Source organism: Protopterus annectens, chromosome 10.part0 (assembly GCF_019279795.1).
Source record: "Protopterus annectens isolate FY-2018-M chromosome 10.part0, PAN1.0, whole genome shotgun sequence".
In the NCBI taxonomy this organism is placed as follows: Eukaryota; Metazoa; Chordata; order Ceratodontiformes; family Protopteridae; genus Protopterus; species Protopterus annectens.
In genome coordinates, this window is record NC_056744.1 from 1018826081 (window position 1) to 1018845619 (window position 19539).

A 19539-nucleotide genomic window follows, 5' to 3' on the forward strand; every position below is an offset into this window, starting at 1 on the left:
ATGCTGATAGACTGCTAGCAAAGAAGACTGAATGCTGTAATTGAATCAAAAGATGCTTCAGCAAAGTATCAGTTTAAAGGTGTGCATGCTTATGCAACTAGCTTATTGTACATTTTATCTTTGATATTTTTCCCCTAACAAATTTGTTTGTTTTTCAATTGCGTTGTAGTGGTGATAGGTCACATTAAAAGGTAGGAAAAGTTTTGAAATTATTTATTGTGTCTCATTTTTTATATCACAAAAACCTGGCATTTTAACAGGGGTGTGTACACTTTTTTATATCCACTGTACAATTATGGTAAAATTCTACACAACTGTATTATGTCCTTACATTCACTGCTGCAGTATTCAACAGATGGGAAGAGTGCCAAAACTGAAGAGGAAACTTGGGAGGGGGCATGCCCAGAAGAGCCCCCTAAAAAGCCATGTAGAACAGCAGTAGCAAAACCAGCCCTAGATCTAGAGATACCATCCAATGTGTAGTGCTAGGTTAAGGTATGCACAGAAGTCCAGGTAGCTGCCTCAAGAACAGAATTATTATCTAAGCACTTGGAAAAAGCACCCGAAGAAGCCAAAGCCCTAGTAGAATGAACCTTAACTGTAGAAGGAAGGCTCTTGCCATGAAAAGTGTAACAAAAGGAAATAAACTTAGAAATCCAAGAAGAAACAGTTTGCTTGGATACAGCAAGTCCCAAAGATTTTGGATGAAAAACAAATAACTGATCAGATGAAGCGTGGTCAAATGGGGATAGATGGTCAAATGGTGATAGATGAGAGATCCCTTGTGTGATTAGAATCACCCGGTGAGGTAACTTGAGATGATTGTCCCTGGCTAGATGCAGAAGTAGAGGGAACCAGTGCTGTTGCAGCCAAAAGGGAGTCACCAACAAGATTTTGGGAGCATCTTGTTGAATCTTGAACAGGACTTTCAGAATGAGAGGAAGGGGAAGAAATGCATAAGTAAAAAAAAAAAAAATCCTTCCAAGAAAATGAGAGGACAGCCACCTTCCACACCAGAGGACCTGAGACTCTGGCACAAAACAGAGGAAGTTGTCTGTTCAGATGGGAGGAAAAAGATCCACTTGAGGAGTACTCCATCAGTGGATAATGTCCAGAAACACATCCCTGTGAAGCATCTATTTGTGGGACTAAGTTACGGACCCGCTCAGAATGTCTGCCACAGAAGATAAGATCTCACTCCTCCCTGTTTAATGATATACCACATCACTATGGTATTGTCTGTGAACACCTTCAGAAGCCCTGGAGAGAAAAAGAGGATGAAAGTCCTGAAGTGCCCGCAGAAGAGCACTCATCTCTTTGACACTGATGTGCTCCTTCTACTGACGAAGCGACCATGTCTCCTGTACTTTTAGGGAGCCAAATGAAAACCCACACCCCATGTCTGAAGCGTCTGTGAACAGTTCCTGAGGGGAAACAGGGGGATGAAAAGAGATTCCTGGATTCAGAGACAAATGCTGAATCCACCAGTGAAGTTCCTGTCTGAGACAAAAAGGAATAGGAGGAGGAAGAAGAGTTTGACAGAAGAATTGAGAGTTAAAGCCTTTGGAGGGGGCAGGGATGCAAGCATTGGCACCATCTGAATCCTGCAACCCAGAAAAACATGATTCAGAGAAGGAGTTAGAGAAGGCTTTTTAAAATTTACAATGAACCCCAGGCTCTGAAGGGAAACAGCAAAATGAAGATTTTGCAAAAGAGTCTCTGGAGTGAATGCCTGACTCAGTCATCTAAGTAAGGAAATATCTGGATCCCTTAAAGCCTGAAAAAAGCAATCACATAAGCAAGGCTTTTGGTGAACCCCTGTGGGGCACTAGAAAGGCCAAAGGGCAGAGCAGAGAGCTGAAAATGCCAGGAAGCAACAGAGAAATGCAAAAGCTTCCTGAAGAGAGGATGGATCAAAATATGGAGATATGCATCCTTGAGATCAAGAGACACCATACATGCCTGAGGGAGCAAGAGAGGCAACAGAATCTGAAGGGACAACATCTGAAAGGAAGGCACTTTTAGAAAAGTGTTTAGATGAGAGAGGTCTAGAATAGGCCTCCAAGTGCCCTCTTTTCTGGGTGCTAAAAACAGTCTGGAATAGAACCCTTTCCCCCCCTTTGGACACAGGCACCTCTTGGAACAGTACCCAGAGCCAAGAAATTTTGAAGAATCTCTGGGAAAAAGGGAAGTTGTTCCTGAGGAGGCTGAGGAATGCCCATAAAAGTAGGATGGGATTTCCACACCATAAAGTACCCTGACGAACAATCGACAGAACCCAAGAATCCTGAGTGATCTGAAGCCAAATAGGAAGAGAAAGAGGAACGTGGTTGGCAGAGAGAGAGACACATAGCACATGGTTTGTCCAGAAAGGAAAGCTTCAGAGTCTCTGGAAATTGTGTAGCCCTAGCAGCAGGAGCCTGTTTGCCACTATTCCTACCTTCAGTAGAAGGGTGCGATTGCCTATGAACAAAGGCAGACTTAAAAGTGTAGTTTCTCTTAAAATTAGGCTCAGGAGAAAAACACGTTTAAGCTCCTGTAAGGCCTTAACCTTATCCTGAAGAGACTTAAACAAAGCAGCAGCAGCTTCCCCAAACAAAAGTTTAGAATCCAGGGGAGCATCCATCAACTTAGCTTAAAGCTAAGCCAAGAACACCTCCTCATCACTGAGCCAAAAAGAAAGCCCTAGAAGAGGCATCTGTTGCATCACAACTACATTTAACAGAATGACGAATGACTTGAAAGGAAGTTCCTAGTAAAGAAAGAACAGAAGTTTTACCCTCAGAGTCTGGAAAATCAGAAATAAGTTGACAGGCCTGAGAAAGAACAGCCAACAGATACCTAGATATATGGGTCTGATAATTAATAGCCCTAAAAGCTAAGATAGCACAAGTGTACGCTTTCTTACCCAACCTTTCCATAGTTCTGCTATCCTTGTCAAAAGGCAATAACTTGGTCAAAGGAAGCAATTAAGATGGCTTATCAGAAGCTACAGACACGACAGAGGGGTCAGTAGCAGGAGAGTAGCAGGAGATTTATATAGGACAGAACAATACTCGGGCACCCTATAAAACCAGTCAGGCTTCTTGGGAGCAGGGGGCAAAGAATTAACCTATGAGAGGCATTGGAAAAAGCATCTAGCAAAGCAGCCAAAACAAGAGGAATAACCGCAGTTTTAAGGGATTCTAAACTCATAATACCTACTATGGATATCAGAGACCTGAGTACAATCCCACTAATAAAAAATTATCCTGAAGTGTGTGTCCCCAAAGGTAATTTCCTCAGAAGGAACATCTGGACTAATATATTTCTCCTCCTCTAATGAATAGTCTAAAGGAGAAGGAATTTGAGTAGAATAAGTCAGTGATTCATTATCCGAATCTGACTCATCCCTCAGAAGAATCCTGTTCTCTAGGGCTTTTGAGGGGAGTACAGAACCAAGGAGGAGCAAGAACAGAAAACCCTTGAGGAGGCTTTAAGGACATTAAAGCAGTAAATAACCCTTGAGTGAAGACCTGACACTTACTTTGTGGATTCCTAGGAGCAGAAGAAACATGCTTAATTTTTTGTTTCTTTTTTAAGGGAATGTCCCCAAGACAGCAGTTGAGAACCATAGTACGAAATTCTTCCACAACCAAAAACTGCAGAACTCCCATAGGCCCCTTTGGGGGGGGGGGGATCAGCCATGGTTCCCTCTAAACATCCGAGACGAATGCCTGCAACGCCTCTTTGGATGTGCTGCCAGCTTGACCCTCACCAGCCTCCAACACGTTCATGGCAGAGAAATACGACAACACAGCCGGTTGAGCCTCTGGGTTTCTAACGATCTTGGGAGAAACACCTGTCAGAGGCTGGACAGTGGAAGATTCTGGTCATAACCTTTTTCACCCTCTTCTTACCCAACCGTTGACCCTCGGGGCAGGAGATTCCTTCCATTGTATCTTTAGTGAGGCGCTTAGACACAGGCTATCAAAATACAAGGAAAGGGAAGAAAGTCTACTGCAAAGGGTTTTCAAAATGAACACCTGACAAACAGAGCAAGAAATATGGTCACGAGAAGCTCCTAGACAAAAAAAAAAAAAAAACAGCATTGTGGCAGTCTTTATGGGGAATCTGTTTACCACACTGGCATTTACCCTTCCTGTATGACATTAACCCAAAGGGAAGTAAGAAAAAACAAAATACCCAAAGGGGCACTTATCTGCAACTGCAAAATAAGTCAGCACACAGGCATAGGTAGTCACTGGAGAAAGAAAATGCATTCAACTGGCAGAAAACGAATGGAGGTAAACAGACAGATGGCAAAAAATACTTTCAGACTGGCAGCAAAGAAGTTTGGATTTATTTTATTTATTACATTTGTTTACCGGGACAGTCCAACTGGGCCCGTTTTCAGCAGAGACCCAGGGGGAAAAGCCCCGATGAACTACTAAAACAGGAAATAGCAATATACAGAATAAACACAATATATATATATATATATATATATATATATATATATATATATAGATTATATACACACACACACACACACACACACACACACACACACACACACACACACAAAACAAAGAATTGACATTCAGGATTAACAAGAATTAATGCAATCACAACGTATATATAGATTAACAATACAACATTTTTGTGCAGATACATGCTACATGCCTCAGCAGTGTAAAAAGTGGAAAGAAAAGTGAGAAAGAAAGAAGAGATTTATTAAAAAGAGACAATTAGTAATGTGAAGAAGGTAGGAAAAAGTTAAGAGGAGATCCGATAGGAGGATAGAGTGAAAGCAAAGTGAAGAGAGAGAAAAACAAAGTTAACCAGGAGAAATACAAGAGCAATGCCAGTTAATAGTTAGATGTTCTTTAAGAAGGAGTTTGAATTTGGCAGTAGCAGGAGTATTTAGTATTCATTGGGGAATGCTGTTCCAAACTTTTGCAACATGATTTACAAATAAAGAGTCACCAAAAGAGTTGAAGCACTTCTTAGGTTTTAGAAGAAAGACATTGTGAGCAATAGTGAGTTGACTAACAGTGAGAAGATTTGGTAGCTTGAGCCACTGCAGTTGTTTCTGAGCTACACTGTGGTGGGTTCTATTTTGGAGACCAGCAGCAAAGCAAGCAATTTTGTGGTAGGTTGCCTCTAGCTTGGATAGTTCAGATTTTCTAAGATTAGTATAGATGGAGGAGGCATACATTAAAGTGGACAGAAGATATGTTCTGGCTAAGGCTGGTTAAGTTGAGGTGGTGAGGAATGTACTGGAAGTATAGAGGCAGCCAAGTTTGATATGTACTTTTTTTACAGTAATGGCTATGTGCTTATCGAATTTTAGGGCAGAGTCTATTGTCACACCAAGTAACTCTGCACTGTCAACTGTTTCAATAATAGTGCCATTAGATGAAATTATGTGAAGTGGAGAAACAGGAACAGTGGATTTATTACTGGAGAATATCATTAGCTTCGTTTTGTTACGGCTTATTATGAGATGTCTTTCTTTGAGGAACAGCTCAATGTCAGGGAAGGCGGTTTGAGTTTTTGATAAACGTTTGGTGTGGGAAGGGGCTGCACAGATAACAGTGGTATCATCTGCATACTGTATGATTGTAGCATGTGACGATGCTGAGCTAAGATCATTTGTAAAGATGGAGAAGAGCAGAGGCCCAAGAATAGAGCGCCAAGGGACTCCTACAGAAACAGGAAGGGTAGAGGTGTCATCTTTCAAGATAACTGCTTGTTGGCGATCAGACTGATAACTATGCAACCAGATAATGGAAGCTAGTGAGAGATGGAGAGATAATAAATCTTTAAGAAGTTTTTAATGGGACACAGTGTCAAATGATTTAAAAAGGTCCAAGAAAATAGAAGAGGTGTGGTTGTTACAATTTCTAGGTCGAGAAATGGTGTCAGTAAAACTTAACAGGCCAGTTGTGGTACTATGTTTTGATCTAAAGTCATGTAGGGATTTGGAGAGAAGGTTATTTTGTACAAGATAGGACAGTAGTTGATTATGAATGCATTTTTCAAGTATTTTGCCAAGAGGTGACAGTATGGCAATGGGTCTGTAGTTAGATAAAATCGGTGGATTGGCCACCCTTGTACAGAGGAATAACATGGGAGATTTTCCACAGTGTAGGTACATATTGTTCAATAATGAAGCGCTTAATAAGTACTGAAATTGGATATGAAATGGAGTCGGCTTCCATTTTTAGAAATTCGCTTGGGGAATTTATCTACTGCAAGTCTGGTGGGTTTCAGTTGAAGAAGGAGTTTCTTGATATATGAGGTTTGAATGGGCTGAAATGAGAAAGCTACACCAATGAGCTGGTGTGGATTTGCAACGTGCTTTTCTAATGGGGGCTAGTGAGTTTAAGATGTTTAGAAATTAGTTGTTAAAGTAGATAACAGCATCATCTAGGAGAAGCAGTTCTCAGGAAGACCAACTGTGATATTTTAAGAGGGAGTTGAAGATATCTTTGGAAAAATTTGTTTTGGTATGGATATACTTGTAGATAGTGATATGTGTTGAGTGTGCTCTGTGCCTAATTAGATAGGTGGGGGAATGATCACTAAGAGAATAGGGGAAGCAACCAGACTGACAGCATAGGTTAGGGCAACTGGAGAGTATCCAATCAAGTATGGGATGCTTATTATTGTGTTTGCCAATTCTTGTAGGCGTAGTAATAAGTTGGGAGAAACCAAAGAGGTTAATATGATTTGTTGGATTTGTAGATGTGCATGTAGACCAGTCCAGATTAATATCACCTAAAATTACAATTTCTTGGTTGTAGGTAGTGGAGGCCCAGTTAAGCAAATTTTCTATTATAAGAGTATTGTTTTCAGGGGGAAGATAAACTGCTATGATGATGATGATGGAGTTCTTCATGTTAAGTTGAAGATCTGAGATTAGTATTTCAGAGTCAGAAGCTTGGGGTGAGGTAGTATATAGCTGTAAGTTAGGGTTGCTTTTACAGATGATTGCCAAGTCGCTACCACGTTTGTGCATTCTAACTGCTCTATGGATATTATAGCCTTGGAGTAAGAATTCTTCATTTTTGTTAGAGCTTTTTAGCCAAGTTTCAGTAACTGTTACAATATCAGGGGAGTACAGTGGACATGGCAGCATGAAAGTCAGGAGCTTTACTTGGAATGCTTCTAAGGTTCCTGTTAAGGATTAGCAGGTCAGAGAAGATAAGCTACAGTAGAACGGTTTGGTAATGCAGTGTTACATTGTGGAAAGTGTGAGCGAGTATAAGGATTAGGGCCTGAATTAAGCTGTATGTCACCACTAAGGTGAAGCAGTTAGTATCCGCATAAGAAGGTGAGTGAAGGTTTGACAGAGAGTCTATGGAGTTTACGTAGAATGTGTGGGGGTATATGAGTGGAAGGGTATTTAAGTGTGAACATGTTACATGAACTGTGAATTATGGTAGGCCTGAATGTCACCTTCATGCCCTACGCTATGCTATGCAAAGAGGATATGGGTGACATTTGGCATACCTTTTAAAACAAGTAGTCTTTGGTAGACTGGCTGGACATTTGGGCTTCCACTGCAGGGAATCCCATCTGTTAAGAATACTGCAGCAGTGAATTTAAGGATATCATACAAATACCTTCAGCTAAGAAAGCTCACATCATGGTTAACTGCATTACATTATAATTATATAAAATTATTTGCATAAATCAATATAATTTAGTATCATTTACTATAAATATCAATTAAAACACATCTTAACAATGAATATAGGACAGACCTTTTTACTGTGGAACAAAATGAAACAATTACTTTTTAAGATTCAAAATTAGGAACATTCCTCATAATGACAAACTTGAGAGGTAAGGGCTGTACTTTCAAGAACCACTGGCTTTTGTAGGGCAAAATCTGGGTATGCTGCTACACCAAAATAAAGAGGACACTCACAGAAGTAGCTACTAGGTTTTTAACTGTACAACAAAACACTGGGTACAAATACAAATGTCAGAATGCAGGACATATCACTTAACACTATTCTGCAATGGGTTAATTTCTTCACATCACCCTATTTACAGCTGTACTCTACTGGTTATCACTTGGTACATAGTTACAAGAAGCAGGAACAAAGACCTGTTCTTTCTCCTTACTCACTGTCATCTTGCAACATTTACTCACTGTCATCTTGCAACATTTACTCATCTCGGTCTCTCTGTCTCCTTGGACTCTGTGTCTTCACTATCTGGTTCTCTCTTTCTTTGTTCTTTAAACTCCTCGAGTTAGCCCCTACAGTTTCAAAGGCTAAATCTACTTCTCTCTCTTTTCTTTTAACTCATCCTCTTCTGCAAATAACAGGTTCACCTCAACATTGTGTACAGTTCATATAGACGCTCTCCTTTTGACTAGTTTGTTTTACTTTTATATTCAACTGTTGGTTGCAACTGTTCCATTTTTGTTGCTGCTGTTTTGAGTAACAATTAATTTTGTTCCTCTAATGCAATGAGACTTGGTATCATAACAGCCACAAAGTTCATTCATTCAGTTCTTGATTACTTGCTTAATTCTCTACAGGGACGGATGCGGATGAATGGCAGCTATATCCAGTCTACCACACTTGAGAGTATTACTTATATGGAGACATTTTATTTTGGAGAATAGCAGGGGATGCTTCATTTTAACATGCAATTCTGATGATAAAGACGTTTGTAACCATATCTAAGATTCTGTCTTAATAGTTTTTCTTCTGCCTTGGTCAACAAGTTAAGTCACTGGCTATGGTTTTGAACTTTTTGATCTTCAGAAAACGCTTGTTAAAACAAATCTCCTGCTATTCTCTAAATAAACAATGCTACTCATTTTGAAGAGTTGTACAGAAAGTTCAACCCCTTCTCTAATTACTGAGTTAGGTAAAGGATAAGTTTGATGCATGGAGTAAAAGGGTGACAGCTACCAGAAAAGTTAAGCACTCAATTTACTACAATGATCACTGCACAATTACTTTTTAGTATGTTTCTCTCTGTCGTAACAAAAAGGGGCAGCTTCTAACAGCATTAAGGATAACATTTTCAAGCAAATTTCAAATGTGACAAAGTGCATCATTTAACCAAAGAGTTCAGTACTCCATTATATCGTCTCACCAGTCTTCTATAACTCTGTTTATGAATACATGACAATGGAAACAAAAACATTCACGGGACTGCCACATAAGTGTTAGCCTCATCTGAGAGGCTACTACACGATAACTAATAACCCAAATTAGTTAAAGAACTAATCTGGACTACACGATCTTGTAACAATACAAAGATCTCAACAACACATACACATATTACATGCCACTGTTCTATAGCCAGAAAAACACGACCACACCTACAGCTACAGCTACAGCTACTTTTCGGGTAAAACCGAATAGTCATAAAAGGTAAGAAAACAAGAGTATCATTTCTACCTACCCTTCCGCCATCCTTAATGATTATTTTCTTTGCCAACATTAAACTGCGGTGCACCCGCTTCTTCTTCTTTTTACCCTGCATCATTTTACCATTCTCGATTCAGAGATTAAAAACTGTGTCAGAAAAATATTCAAAATCTAGCCAGACGATATACTGTCATTCCCTGGAACATCAACTTGACGTCGCCATATTTACTTTAATATCAAAAATACGTCACATCGCGCGATATACACGTGTATTTTAAGTGACATGAATGATATTACACCGAGTCTGAGAACTGGAAGTTTTGGTTTTCGGACGTCTGTACAGAACGTGGGCACTGTGATTCATATGTTTTTGTTATTATATTGTCCCATACCTTTCAACTGACCAAATGTTTAGCTCATATTTTATTCTCGTAGAATTTGTGGTTTTCTGGAAAATCACTGACGACTAAGTCACCGTATAATGACAGGCAGGCATTTTAGTTTCAGGATTGATTTCCTTTAGAAAACGCGTGATAATGCAAGACCCGATATTCTAGTATTAACCTTATAATTTTATAAGAAAGATATTTAAAATTTGTCCCAATTTTTGGCTTAGCCCAGATTTCTTGCGTTATGAGATTGAGAGGTATAGTTACTATTATTATTATATTTTTATTGTGTATACGTCTTTAAATGTAGATATGTGATAAATCTAATAATCTATTAAAATATATATAAACAAGAAAAGAGTAGGCTAAAATACATTAAATTTGCAAAGAAGCATTTGCCAAGTATCAGACATTTTTTACGGTATAAACAGGAATCTTCTTACAAACTTGGGCTTAGTTTCTTGACTCCACTAGTCACCGCATGTATACTTTTGACATTCTGAATAGGTAAATGGTCACATCACGTAAAATTTTTCACATCTATTTTTATGGCCTCAAATCAGTGACAAATTTTAATCATCACTGCAATTCATAGGTAGGTACTAAGCTATTGGCCCTAGGGCCTATACAAGCCTAGCCAAAAAGGTACCCTCGCTTTCGCCACCCAAGAAAATTATTTTCCTGTGCCCCTGCCAAGCAGAACCACAGAAGTGATCCCCGGAGTGAATTAACTATTACCCATCCAATCATCAAGATTTTTCTTGAAGAGTGCTAATGAGCAGCTCTGTTTGACATAGATAGATAGATAGGTAGTCTGTTCCAGAGTATGGGAAGTCTCTAGGACAGGAATCTATCCCTCCAGCATGTTCTGTTTATTGTGGTGACAAGGTTTAGGTCCCTAGAACGTGTAGCTCGGAGGGATTGGGATTTCTTTAAGTGGAGCATGTCCAGCAGCTCTGGGTTTGACATAGCTTTGTATGTTAGGTAGAGATTGCCTCCGAGCAGGCGATATGCGATGGAGTAAAGCTGGAGTTTTTTGAGTCGGTCTGCGTAGGGCATCTGTTTGAGGCCAGTAATTCTCTGTGTGAGATACTTCTGCAGCCTTTCCAGTTGTTGTAGATGTCTTGTGAGGTAAATACCAAAAGGGGCATTGTGCTCCATAATGGGTCTAATGAGTAATGAGTAGAGGGGAACAATTACCTTTTTTTCTGGATGAGAAACCTTTTATGATGAGGTGTGCCATGTAGAAGGATTTCCTGACCACTGTGGCGATGTGATTATCAAAGGAAAGACTACTACTGTCCACCTGTGTCCCAAGATCTCTTAGCACACTTTTGGTGTTAAGTAGACTACCGCTTATTTGGTAGTTTGTGGGTACAGAGTTTCTACCAAAGGGGATGACAATGCACTTTTTGGCATTGAACTTGAGACCATGGCTTTGACACCAGGCATCTGTCTCAGTGAGGCCCTTTTGTAGGATGCCCACATCGTTAGGAGTTTTGATTATGGCTCCTAGTTTGCAGTCATCTGCAAATTTAGTTAGCCAAAGACCTTGTGTGTTAGCCTGTACTTCAGAGAAGTAGATACCAAACAGGAGAGGACCCAGGACTGAACCCTGTGGTACTCCACTCATCACTGGTCTGAAGTCTGATTTGGAGTCTGCTACTTTCACAGTGTGGGTTCTGTCAGTAAGCCAGTTGTCAACCCATCTTGTGACATAGGGATTTATACCTAGTTTAGTGAGTTTATCTATAATTCCAGAGTGGGGGGGGGGGGGTGTCAAATGCCTTGGCGAGATCTAGATAGGCTGTGTGAACCACCTTACCCTCATCTATGGCTTTGGTGACTGCTTCAAAGAAGTCTATCAGGTTTAGGAGACATGATCTGCCTTTTACAAACCCGAACTGTGTGGGGTCCAGAGTTTGGAGATCTCCAATGTCTTTGTTTATGAGTTCCATGATGATACATTCCATGGCCTTGCAGACCAGACTCATCAGGCTAATGGGGCGGTTGTTCCTGGGGTCTGTTGTGGTCCCCCCTTTGTGGAGTGGGATAACTGTCGCAATGCACCATTCAATGGACACAAAGCCAGAGGTGAGGCTGTGATTTAACATGGTACTTAGGTGGGGTGCCAGTTCATTCTGTAGTTTGTGTAGAAGGCAGCCTGGGATGTTGTCAGGTCCCATGGATGCTGTGTTCTTGGCTTTGGAGAGTGAGGTTTTTACCTCTGCAGCCGTGATTACAGGAAATTTGCATTCTTCCTGTATAAAGATGGGCCCCTTAGGGGGTGAGAGGTGGGTAAAGTTAGCACTGAACCTATCTGCCGTGATGTTGGCAATATCGGTTCTGTATATTTAGTGTCATTGTGCTGTAACTCAGAGCAGATCTGAGTGTTGCCATTGAGATTCTTGACATAGCTATAGAATGCTTTGTGGTTGTCTTTAGAATCAGTGGCGATTTTGTGTTCATAACTAGCTTTGGAGGATTTTATGAGGGATCTCAGCTTCTTCCTGAGGCTGACCAGGGAGTTCCTGCAATCGTGGGATTTTACTCTTTTTTTTTTTTTTGCAAGTTTCTTTCTTTTGTTGTAGAGTTTGTTTATGGCAGAAGACCACCAGATTGGCTTCCTTTTTTTGAAGGATAGCATCTTGGTTCTGTTAGGGATAGCATGATCCATGCACTCGTGTAAGTGCTTATAAAGTGCATTTGTGTAGGATTCAGCAGTCGTACCTCTATTGTCCATCTGCATGGGTGTCGTGAAGTTTGCCACTTCTTTCTTAAGAAGCGTGAAGTTGGCTTTGGAGAAATTTTTTACTGTTGTTTTCCTAATGGGGGGGTGGGAGTGGGATGTGGATGTCTAGGGTGATTAGCTTGTGGTCGGATCTGACCAATGAGGAGCTGACCTCTGGTGTGGAACACTGGTTGCCCATGTTGGTGATGACCAGGTCTAGGATATTGCTGCCTCTGTGGGGGTGTGGATAAGTTGATCCAAGGCATTGGAATTGAATTCCAGAAAACGTTGAGCAAAAGAGTTGGTACACAAGTAGTTTTCCCAGTTAATGGTGGGGTAGTTGAAATCACCCGTTATTAGGGTGTTGGGTTGTACCTTAATATTTTCCAGTGTATCAAGAAAAGAGGAGTGGGAATCCTGGGGCATGGAGGGGGGTCTGTAGCAAGCAACAATGTGGATTGCGGTTTTGCCCAGAGTTAGTTGAACTTGGATTTTCTTGGATGCATTATGCTGACCAACTAGTTTGGAGGTGTGGATATCCTTAATGAATATGGACACGCCTCCACCTTTAGTTTTTCGGTCCGGGTTTGGTGGCCGAAAGGTGTGATATGAATTATAGCCTGGTAATGCAGGGATGCTCTCTGGAGCTTTGAATCAGGTCTCTTGTCACTGCACAGATGTCGATGTTCTCCATTTTAAGGAGTTCCTTGAGTGAGTGCATTTTGAGGTTTAGACTTATAGCATTGAGTAGCATTACCCTCAAATTTTGCTTGCTTGTACCTGTTGCAGTGGTGAATTTGTCATTTGAACCTTGCCTAAAAAAGGCACTATAGGGGTGGCAAGAGCCTTTGACAGTATCCATAATCCCAAGGGCGACAGGTGCAGGCCATCTCTGGCAAAGCAACGTGGTCTGTCGATCATGTCATCTCAGGTAGACAGATACTGGATTCCCTAAGAATGACACCAGAAGCTTAGCCGATTGTTGACGTCAGTCATTTTGTCCTTGTACTGTGCTATCATTCTGGGTGATGGCAGGATACTACTCAGGGCTAGGGTCATAACTGCCTGGGCTTTAAGATCGGAGAGCTCCTCCATGTCTCTTTTCATGTAGTCCAGGGAGGTACACCTCAGGTCATTCACACCAACATGGACAATGACAGAGTCATATTTGTACATGTTGTGGAGTGACCTGAGTGTGTGCGTTATGTGGCGGATCCTGGCACCTGACAGGCAGCTGACAGTAACTTTCTCCTTGTTTAGCCTAGTGAGTGGAACATCAGTGTGCCTGACTATAGAGTCATCTATGAATGCTGGGTACGTTATGCCTTATGGGCTGTAGTTGAGTGGCACACTGAGTATGTGGGCTATGTGTCATTTGGGTTGTGTTGAGGGGTGGAGGTTGCTTGCATTTCTGCTTTTGAGGTCTTGGTTGTTTGGGCAGATTTTTACTGACAGCCTCCGTGAATGTAGGCGTGTGTTTTGTTCTTCTGTATGTGTGTTTTGGTGGTGCAGGTTTTGAGGGACTATGTGATGAGTGTGGTGCGGTGCAAGTGTTTACCTTCTCCTCTTGACTGTCTAGTCAAGTCTTCGGTGAAGAGAGCTTTGCTTTCAGTTTGGCTATATAAGTGCATCTCTCACAGGTCGTAGTGTTGGGTGGTAGGAGGAGAGGGTTGTCTGTGTACATGAGGCAACTGCTGCATTGTCCCAAGATGATGATTCAAATAGATATACATAGCATGAAATCACAATACGATTGAATGTTTACTTTACATTATTGCCAGGAACTGCATGCTGTAACTCTTTTGATGAAACACTGTTTTGAATTCTCACACTTCTGTCTCCCAAGAGCGTTTTTTTTTTTTTTGCATTTTGGTTTTGTTATACATGGTCTCACGGGCTGCACCTGTCAAATGTTCAGATTTTTGCATCACATTTTTGGTCTGGCCCTTGTAAATTCTTTGGTTTCCTGGCAAATCAGCGAACTACAGTCAGTAAATAATGATAGATACTTTGAGTTTCAGACTATACAGCCTTTAAAAATGCATGCTAATGGAAAACATGTTATTCTAGCAACTTTCTAAGAGAAAGAAAAGAGTAATGTTTAAAGGTCTATCCCTGATTTTGGGCCTTCCTCCATCCATTACTTTTGCATTGTCCAGAACTCTTGAGTTGAGAGGTGAACATGAAAAACAGTCCAGCTGGATCAGCTGGTCTATCACTGTTAACTAAGAATGAATGAATAAATAAATATGCATTTTTAAAACAATAAGGAGTATAAAACTAATGACTGGCATTACTGACTCACAGTAATCCTCAGTGATTTACCAGAAGAAGAAAAAAATATGAGGGATAAGGTTAAAATATAAGGCAAAATCAGGGATTGTTAAGAGGTATGATTACTTTGTAACTCTACAAAGCATATCTCCTTTAAGCTATAGCAATGCTACTCCTTTGCAGGCTTCAATATATTGTATATTTTCTAAATAGTTTTCTCTCTCAGTGTCATCGTAGCTTATTCTTGCTATCTGTATATATCATTATTAATCACTGCTTACATTAAGTCTTACAATTTTCTAAATGTACTATGTTGTTCATTATCTAGTATCACTGTGCCATTGGGCTGGTTATGCAATTGGACCATACAGATCAGTAAAAGCTATTTAAGCTTTTACTGTTCTTGACTGCTCCTGAAATTATACATTTGTGCTTTGAGATCCATGGGAAAAATAGTGAAAGGTTACATGTAGATTTATTGTTTGGGAAGTCAGCAGCATTTCTGTATGAAACTTCAAAAAACTCAAAAAAAAAAAAAAGGCAAAGTATAGTTATATTCTCTCCAAAGGTTAAGAAAATATGTTAAGGTATCAAAATGACACCAAAAGCCAGCAGTATCTTTAGAGTTACTTTAATTTCAAGACATTTTAATAACTACTTCCTAAAGGAATTTTGCTCAAAACTTTAACATTTGTAAGTTGTTTTTTTTTTTTTTTGTGGAAACAATTTTCAGCTGAATCACCCCCTCAGAGTTAAAATATATGTGCTTTTATAAATATTTTGACATGCATAGCTCTCAACCTTCTCCAAAATGTGGAAAATACAGTTATGTAAAATCTTACCATAACAGTAGATGTCCTTCTCTTCACTGTTGCAGTATTCCACATAGAAGGGATCTCCCACCCAGGATAACCCAATGCTTGGCCAGTATGCAAAAGCCTAAATATCTTGTATGTGCCGTACATCACATCGATGCTCCCTGCATGGAATATAGGGCGTAAAAGGGACATACAGGCGCATCTACCCAGAAATGAATTGCCCTAGAAGAGAACAGTCTCCATAGGACAAAGGAGTCCATGCACATCCGGAAGGGGAAAAAATGCAGAACAAACAAGAGGGAGTTGGAGGGAAGGAGCGAATACCACAACAGTGAAGAGAAGGACATTTACTGTTATGGTAAAGTTTTACACAACTGTACTATGTCCTTCTATATCACTGTTGTAGTATTCCACATACAAGGGAGAGTAAAAAAGGTCAAGAAACAGAATGGGAGGTGGAGGGTTGAGAAGAGCCCTCAACAAACCCACATAAAACAGATTCAGCAAAACCTGCTCTGGCCCTAGAAACCATATCCAACTTATAATGCTTAGTAAAGGTATGGATGGAAGACCAAGTAGCAGCTTCAGGGATTCAACTGGTATCCAACTTCTTGAAGAAGGCACTAAAAGAGGCAATAGTCTTAGTGGAATGAGCTCTGACAGAAGTAGACAGAGATTTGCCATGAAAAGAATAACAAAAAGAAATGGCCTTAGATATCCAGGAGGAGATGGTTTGCTTAGAAACAGGTAAACTCAATGACCTAGAATGAAAGGAAACAAAAAGCTGATCAGACTTAAAATTAGTCTTAGTTTTATCTAAATAGTGCCTGAGCTGTCTGTAAATCCATGGTATGCAGGACTGTTTCACTAGAAGATTGAGGAGAAGGGGAAAAAAAAAAGAGTTATACCGAATGATTCATGCACAACTCATTTACTACCTTGGGCATAAAAAAGAATTAGTATGAAGGGACACCCTGTCTGTGAAAAACCAAAAAAGGAGGAATAAGGGCCTGGAGCTCAGAACAGAGCAGAGAAACCTTCCAAGCAGAAGTAAGAGCCAGCAACAAAACGGTCTTTCAGGTACAATATTACAAAGAAAGATAATCTGCAAGCTCAAAAGGAGACTGAGACAATTTTTTCAAAACAAAATTGAGGTCCCAAGGTTTTCTTGGAGGCCTAATATGCAGGATGCCTTTAAGAAATTGTTTGACCTCAAAACGTGAAGTAAAAGGAGGATTCAGGGGCAGACAAGCAGAAATGGTTGACAAATGGGCCTTCACAGAAGAATAGGCCAGGCCTGTCTGGAGCAACTCACACAAATAAAAAAGGACCAGAAGGACCCCCACTGAAAAAGGATCCTGGTTGCAAGCATGGCACCAGACCGAAAATCTTTTCCATTTGGACATATAAGATTTTCTGGTTGAGGGTTTCCTTGCCTCCTGAAAAACCCTGAACATGTCCTCAGAAAAGAGGTGACTGAAAGACTGAAAGGGATAAAAAAACATATCACCCACAGTGTCAGAAAAGTAAAAGCAAAACAAAACAAAAAAAAAAAACAGCTTCAATGGGGGACTTATCTGGTGTTGCTAAATATTCAATACAGCAACAAGGCATTCAGACAAACTGGCAAGAATTGGCATTCGAACTGGCAACAAAGAAGTTCTGGGTAGTTGCATATGTATGTCCCTTTTATGCCCTACACTCTGTGCAAAGAGCATAGATGTGACATACAGCGCATACAAGATCCTTAGGCTTTTGCATACTGGCTGATCATCGGGTTGCCCTGGGCAGGAGATTCCTTCTATGTGGAACACTGAAACAGTGATATAGAAGGAGAACAGTATTGATCATGTGGAACAAAAGAGGAACATATGGAGTACGTACTAACAACTTTAACTGGGAAGTTCAAACTGCAGTTAAAAACTTTTAAGTCATACTTACAAAATGTTATGTTGATAAACTAATGATTTAATATTTATTTACTATGAATATTTGTTAAAAAATTCTTAACAATGAATGTGTGACAGGCCCTTTCAGTGTGGCGCAATACAGAACATGAAATTTGTAAGAGTCAAAATGAGGAACATTCCTCATAATGAGGAAATGGTTGAGGGTATGCTAAAGAATAGTTGAAGAGCTTTTGGACTGCTCCCTTAATTAATGTTTCCCCACCTTTTTCATATTCTAGTTTTATTATAAAAGCTTTATCTATGTTCCCCAACAAAAAGGATGGAATGTTAATCATTTAAATGTTGCCCCCAAACACAATTGTTAATTTCTGTTGGTATGGCTGTTACAAAATTCTATACACTGTGCCACAAGTTCTTGGACTCAATTTAATTAAGTGCAAGGCAAAACAAAAACAAGGCTTTAGTTATGGGGAGGCTTTCCCACTGTCAAATATTTGTAATAAAAACTATGAATGGTGTCTAATTTTTCTGATGTGTTTATATATATATATATATATATATATATATATATATATATATATATATATATATATATATATATATAAAATATAATATATATATATATATATATATATATACAGAGAGAGAGAGAGAATGATAATCAAAGAAGCTTAATAGTAGAGCTGTGATTGTTGTTTGAATCAGTTTTAATTTTAGGGCCAAGTTCAAATTTTCCACACAGTGAAAAGGAAGAAGTTTTCAACAATGGTTACTTATAGCAAGGGGCTAGAAACTGTGTGGATTTAGTGTAACCACAAATTACAAAATAACGTGAGCAACATTCTGCTTCTGAGCTAAAATGGAAGGCATGTATTAAAATGCAGTGAAAGCGATCATTACATTTCAGCTTTACAATACATACCCTTACAATTTTAAAGTAAACCTTTAGGGTTAGAGATGGGTTTGAGAGTAATTGTGATATGGTTAGGGTTAAGGCTCGAGTTCTAGGACCAGAGATTTTTATGTTAGGGCTACAGTTTTATGGTTGGGGTACAGTTTTAAGGTTACCATTAAACTTATTTCCCAATTTATTTATTTATTTATTTATTTAAATTTTGTGAACTGGGTAGATGGACTAGTCAAAGGACCCTTTTCAGCCACAACTCAGGCTAAAGGCACAAACAACATATAAAAAATTTAAAGCAAGTAACAGTTACTGAGAGGAACTACAGCAACAGTGCACACACAGTGAGCACAAGTGTATATAATGAAAGGTTTACAGACATGTTAGATTACAATGAATAATATGCAATCGTATCAGAAAATAAAGTTACACATTTTTGACTGTAGATAATTAGTGCCTAAAGTGTGGAGAATAGAAAATTATTAATAAACAAAAGCGTCAATAATAGAAGAATGAGGAGTAGAATGAATAGTCTGAATGATGAGAGTGACAGAAAGAGGAGAGGATAAAGTAAAGATGTATGAAGAGCGCAATGAATCATGGCAAGCAATGAATACAAGAGACAAAAGGGCTAAGTATCAACCCTTGTACGTATGACAGTTACCTAACTTTTGACCAACATGTGCCCATTATTGTAAGAAAGTCCTTCTATATTGCACAGCTTATAAAAAAAGGGATTGTGTCTAGATCTAGGGATGTCACTGTCGACCTTTACTCAACCCTCGTTAGACCAATCATTGATTATAATATCTTCTTTGGTATGTATATGTACAGACATATGCAACAATTGGAATGCCCACAGAGATACCAAGAAATGAAAGGTTAATATTGGCAGCCTAAGATAGTGGGCTACGTACATGCTGGTTTACAAAGTCCATTGAACATGTGGGAGAAACAGACATATGTAGGTTTTGTAAAACCAAATTGGAAATAATCGCACACATTGCTGCAGGTTGTGACACATTAATGACAGAGGGACTGTATACTGAAAGGCATAATAATGTGGCAAGACTGTTACACTGGAGACTGTGCAAACATTATGGTATTGAAGTGGCTGAAAAACACTG

The 19539-nt window shown here is 39.6% G+C and overlaps 1 protein-coding gene across 1 annotated transcript in view; it reads right to left on the bottom strand.

Moving 5' to 3' along the window:
- The window catches only part of MFSD14A (major facilitator superfamily domain containing 14A), a 953206-nt gene extending 943605 nt beyond the window's left edge, over positions 1-9601 (bottom strand). Inside the window, exon 1 of the mRNA XM_044085782.1 lies at positions 9421-9601. Within this exon, the coding sequence (XP_043941717.1) occupies positions 9421-9504 (84 nt within the window). The 5' untranslated portion in view covers positions 9505-9601. The remainder of the gene's footprint in view (positions 1-9420) is intronic.
- Positions 9602-19539: the final 9938 nt, after the last annotated feature.